At 41.1% G+C, this 6041-nt stretch overlaps 1 protein-coding gene across 1 annotated transcript; it reads left to right on the top strand.

Moving 5' to 3' along the window:
• The first annotated feature begins 559 nt into the window (after positions 1-559).
• Positions 560-1500, top strand: LOC129668343 (mortality factor 4-like protein 2). The gene has a single exon (XM_055596310.1). It carries the CDS (start codon positions 625-627, stop codon positions 1498-1500), a length of 876 nt encoding a protein of 291 aa, XP_055452285.1. The 5' UTR covers positions 560-624.
• Positions 1501-6041: the final 4541 nt, after the last annotated feature.

Genomic DNA, 6041 nt, shown 5'->3' with positions numbered 1-6041 from the left:
AGGTAATTTACACTGGTCAGATATTTACACAGACAGAGGCAGACAGATCTCTATGAATTGGAGGCCACCCTGGTCTACAAAGTGAACTCCAGGACAGCTAAGTGTCCAGTACATTCAAAGAGAAACCCTGGCCTCAAAGAAAAGGAAAATAGCCCACAGGATTACAGAATGAGATCTGATGAGAATGTGACATCCAAAATATTGTTGCTAGCCTCAGCCCACCTCTTCAGGTTTTATCCTTACAACTCAGCAACAGAACAGCTAGCTCAGCATTCCATATGGATTTTGCTCCCTGGTTCTTCTGGATAGCTGAATCACGTGACCTTTTCCCCCTGTTTAAGGTTGGAGGAGCGGTAGTGATCACACATTGGCTGCTGCAAAGAACTGGATTCTCTTCTCAGGTCATCCTCAGAAAAGCTATCTTTGCTGTGCAGTAAAGGATCGGGAGATCTGACCCTGGTTGCGGAACCTGTTTGCATTCCTGCTTGCAAAATACAGGGTTGTATTCCCACTTCATCCTTCCAGACCACCCTAGGAGATCTGTAAGCCTCTGCCCTGGAAATTGCTAGGAATCCTTGGAAGGGAAAGAAAGAAGAGTGTAGGATGGACTAGAAACAGGGTTGAATGAGTTCCAGAAAGCAGGCTTCTGAAACTCGTGGACAACAATCTGCTGAAGAAGACAACTCCAAGAAACCAATTCGAAGCAACATGCAGAGATGTCAGATGAGAGGAGCTGCCTCAGGAAAGGAGTCAGCTGGTTCCCAGAAAGAGAATCTTGAACCAGCCATTCCAGGAAGATGGGGGTGTTGCCCTGCTGAGAACCCCCCTTCTGGTTCAGTGCAGAAGACAGGGAAGAACCAGCAGAAGACTCCTGGCAATGGAGATGGTGGCAGTAGCAGCGAAATGCCCCAGCGCCCACAGAAGGAAAAGGCAGGAGCCAATGCCACTGTGGAGAGTGAGGCGGCATTGAAGAAGAACAGAGTGGAAGTGGAAGTGGAAGTGAAGATTCCTGAAGCATTAAAGTCATGGCTGGTGGAGGACTGGGACTTGGTTACTAGGCAGAAGCAGTTGTTCCAACTCCCTGCTAAAGAGAATGTAGATGCCATTCTTGAGGGGTATGCCAAGTGTATCAAGTCACAGGGAAGGGCTGACAATAAGGAGTATGCAGTTAATGAAGTTGTGGGCGGGATAAAAGAGTATTTCAATGTGATGCTGGGCACTCAGCTGCTCTACAAGTTTGAAAGGCCCCAGTATGCTGAGATCCTGCTGGCTCACCCTGATGTGCCAGTGTCACACATCTATGGGGCACCACACCTACTGAGATTATTTGTGAGAACTGGGGCAATGTTGGCCTATATGCCCCTTGATGAGAAAAGCCTGTTGTTACTGCTGGGCTATTTGCATGATTTCCTTAAGCATCTGGCAAAGAATTCTGCTTCGCTGTTTACTGCCAGAGATTACCAAGTGGCTTCTGCTGAGTATCACCTCAAAGCCCAGTGAAGGTCTACTGACCACTCACCATTTTCTGCTCTCTGTAAACACTTTTGTTTAGTCCTTTCAGTATAGAATTGACATTATTTAAAACTGTCAGTGTAAAACAGGGCCTATGTTAAGCTCGTTTCCTGTTCTGTTGTAAGAAGAAATAAAAGGAGTGCCTCCTGACTCCTTTCCTCATGTAAAAGTTGCTACCAGTGTATGCAGTAATTACACAAAGAAGAAATTCAGTAGAACATTTTATTGCCTAGTTGACAACATTGCTTGGATACTGGTGGTTCTATCCCTTTTGACACGACACAGTTTTCTAACACGTGTTAATGCTACATGGTGAGATGCCCTTGTTCCTAGTGCCAAAGGTTCAACTTAAATGTGTATGCCTGAAAACCCATGCATTTGTGCTCTTATTTCTTGTGGTGCTTGACATGAACAGCCCATCCGCTGCAAATCTGTATTTGTTGTTCCTTAGGCATACTTGCTATCATTGTTCAAATTGTTGAAAGACGGTGGTTTGTTTCCTGCTTTCTGTATTTGAGTCTAATGCACATTCTAACATGATAGAGGCAATGCATTATTGTGTAGCCACATTTTTCTGAGAAGTTTATACTTTAGGAATCGTATTTCAGATCTTAAATAAAATTGTTCCTAAATTTCAAAGCACACAAAAAAATGATTCTGTCCCTGTGCGTTCATTGCTTACCTCCAGAGTCAAGTCCAAGTTCTCCCCAGCTTTTAAAGACATCTTTCAAACAGTTAGGTTCCTGGAGAATTAAGAGGCTTTGTTTATTATGCTCTTGTAAAACATTTTAGAAAAGTTCTGAAAATGTGAAAATGTAAATGAGTTGATTCATTATTAATTTTAAAAATCACAGAAGGGATGGAGGTGTAGCTCACTGGTAGAGTATTTTCCTAAAAAATACAATGCTCTAGGCCAGTTCAACCTTTACATAACTATGACCCTTTAATACAGTTCCTCAGGTTGTGGTGACACCCCAATCATGGGCTTTTTACTCCCACTTAAAGCACTTCTTCCTAGACAAACAGTCTAGGTTTTGGCAACTAACTGCAACTATTCCACCTCAGAAATCCTAAATCCTAACCAGTCCTTTACTACAACAGAATATATTAATTAATTATGACTTAGTTCACTTACATTTAAATATGGGAATGGAGCTAGCATAATCAAGATGTCACTTGGTCTATAACACAGCTTTTCTCAATACTCTGATGAATGTTAAAAGCTTAGGAATATGGAAATCCCTTAAACAGAAAGATCTGATATTTTAACAGAAGTATATCCCTAAAGTGCACAGCATGCCACTATATTAAGCCATCAGGACAACAAGGTAAGGGACACAGGTTAGAGGTGTTAAGGTTTCCTATATGAGTACAGATTCACACATTCACTTCCAGCACATATGTCGAGCAGTATGGGAAGTTAACAGAATCAGAATTGGCAATAGAAAATTAGCCCACAATCCCATACGATATGAATTTATCAACTAGAGTTCAAAATGTAGTTTGCTTTGCCTTTACTTAGATTTCATTAATTCAAAAGTTATTGAGGTCAATACTTTCTCCCCTTCACTGAGGATATTTCAAATATGTTATGCAATGAAGATTATTTTATCAAGTTGGGTAGAGGATTACATCTACAATCTCAGCACTTGGGAGTTAGAAGCAGAAAATTAGGAATTCAAAGATGCTTTCAGCTACAAATAGTGACTTCAAGGACAGCCAGGGCTACATGAGGCCTTATCACAGTGGTTCTCAACCTTCCTAATTCTGAGACTCTTTAACAGAGTTCCTCATGTTGTGGTGAACCCCAACCATAAAATTATTTCATTGCTGTTTTGTAACCGTATTTTTGTTACATTTATGAATCATAATGTAAATATACAGGTTATCTGATATGTGACTCCTGTGAAAGACTCATTTGACCCCCAAAGGTGTTGTGACTCACAGTTTGAGAGCTGTGGCCCCATCAAACATTACAAAGGAGAAAGGTGAGTGGAGAGGACAAAGAAAATGAGAAAGGGTGGAAAGTGCCTAGATTATTTTGTCAAGCTGGGCCTGGTAGTGTTGACCTGTCACCCAGCTACTTAGTGTACTGAAGGAGGCAGCTTGCAAAATCAATGACTACATGGGCTACTTATATAGACCCTGTCTCAAAAAATTAAAAAAGGCTACGAATATGGCACAGCAATAAGCCATTTAGCCAGAATGCATTGAAACGCTACTTAAAAAAATAAAAATCACATTCTACATTCTACCGTGGAGTTTTTGCCTGTCTCCTAAATGAGTTTTTAAATTGGTGTTCGTTAGAGTTCTTGGTATTATAAAGTTCTATGGTTTGCCTAAATCATTATGTATCCCCACTAACAATAATTTGAGGTTTTGTTGTTAGGTAGCCACACCAACACCTAGCACACTCTCAGGGTATCGTTAAAATTTAGCCATTCTAACATGTGTATTTCCTGTTTGGGGTTTTAGGTTTGTTTTGTTTTTAAAGAGACTTTTCATTTCAATTAAGTAGGTGTCAAGAACACAGCTTCAAGAAGAATCTAAGGCTGCAGAGTCAGACATGTGCAATGCTAGCACAAACACCAGTGGGGAATGACCTAGGCTTGTAGATCATTAGAACTGTGACAGCTGTGTTGTTATAAAATTCCAGACTCCTAAGTAATTACCCCAGCCTCACCCTCCCAGGGTCCTGTTATTTCTAATGCACAGTTGTATAGAAAACAAGGTTTTCTCCACAATGCATTTGTGGCATTGCAGCAGAAATGCCTGTTGTCGTTTTTTTTTTTAATTTTTTTTTAATTTTATTTTTTTTTATCAGTTACATTTTATTAACTCTGTATCCCAGCCATGTCCCGATCCCTCATTCCCTCCCAGTCCCTCCCTCCCTCCCTCATCTCCACCGTGCCCCTTTCCAAGTCCACTGATATGGGGACCTCCTCCCCATTCATCTCATCCTGTTTTATCAGGTATCTTCAGGACTGGCTGCAAAGCTCTCCTCTGCAGCCTAACAGGACTGCTCCTCCCTTCGGGGGTGGGGAGGCCAAAGAGCCAGTCATTGAGTTCCTGTTAGAAATAGTCCTTGTTCCCTTCACTATGGGAAACCAATTGGTTACTGAGCTAGCACAGGCTACATCTGAGCAGAGTTTCTAGGTTATATCCATACATGGTCGTTGGTTGAATGTCAGTCTCAGAAAAGACCCTGTGCCCAGATACATTTGGTCCTTGTGGAGCTCCTATCCTTTCCTCATCAGACTAACTCCCCTTCTTTCTTTTGATTCCCTGTACTCTGCCAAAGGTTTGGTCATGAGTCTTTGAAAACACTGCTAGTTAGAGTCTTTCAAATACGCTCAGTAGACTCCTGTCATATGTTCAATGCACATCCCATCTGTCTTTCTGAACGAGGATTGATCATCTTACCCCATATCCGTTCTCTTGATTATCTTTTTCAAGTGTACAGATTTCATTATGTTTATCATATCTTATAGGTCTATCTAAGTGAGTATATACCGTGTTTGTCTTTCTCCTTCTGGGATATTTCACTCAGGATGATCTTTTCTAGATCCCACCATTTGCCTGCAAATTTCATGATTTTCTCCTTTTTGATTGCTGAGTAGTATTCCATTGTGTAAAAATACCACAATTTCTGTACCCATTCCTCCTTGATGGACATCTGTGTTGTTTCCAGGTTCTGGCTATTACAAATAAAGCTGCTATAAACTTATGGTTGAACCAATATCCCTTTTGTGTACTTGAGCAAACTTTGGGTACATACCTAGCAGTGGTATAGCTGGGTCTTGAGGGAGCACTATTCCTAATTGTCTTAGAAAGCACCAGATAGATTTCCAGACTGGTTGTACCAGTTTACATTACCATCAGCAGTGGAGGAGGGTTCCCCTTTCTCCACAACCTCTCCAGCATGTGTTGTCCCTTGAGTTTTTCATCTTGGCCATTCTGATGTGTGTAAGGTGATATCTCAGGGTCCTTTTGATTTGCATTTCCCTGATGGCTAATGAGGATGAGCATTTCTTTAAGTGTTTCTCTGCCATTCGATATTCATCTGTTGAGAATACTCTGTTTAGCTCTGTTCCCCATTTTTTAAGTGGATTACTTGGTTTGCTGCTTTTCAGCTTCTTTAATTTTTTGTATATACTTGATATTAGTCCTCTGTCAGATAAAGGGTTAGTGAAGATTCTTTCCAATCTGTAGGCAGTCGTTTTGGTTTGATGACAGAGTCCTTTGCTTTACAGAAGCTTTTCAGTTTCATGAGGTCCCATTCATTGATTGTTGCTCTTAGAGCCTGTGCTGTTGGTATTCTGTTCAGGAAGTTGTCTCCTGTGCCAATGAGTTCTAGGCTGTTCCCCACTTTTTCTTCTAACAGATTTAGAGTATCTGGTTTTATGTTGAGGTCTTTGATCCACTTTGACTTTAGTTTTGTGCAGGGTGATAAATATAGTTCTATTTTCATTTTTCTGCATGTGGACATCCAGTTGGTCCAGCACCATTTGTTGAAGATGCTATCTTTT

Source organism: Psammomys obesus, unplaced genomic scaffold (genome assembly GCF_907164565.1).
Source record: "Psammomys obesus unplaced genomic scaffold, mPsaObe1.curated_primary_1811, whole genome shotgun sequence".
NCBI classification, from domain to species: domain Eukaryota; kingdom Metazoa; phylum Chordata; class Mammalia; order Rodentia; family Muridae; genus Psammomys; species Psammomys obesus.
This window is presented reverse-complemented; position numbering and strand designations above follow the sequence as displayed.

Bases quoted from the DNA above. Each gene is read 5' to 3' on its own strand.
- LOC129668343 (XM_055596310.1), top strand. From the start codon at position 625: ATGAGTTCCAGAAAGCAGGCTTCTGAAACTCGTGGACAACAATCTGCT.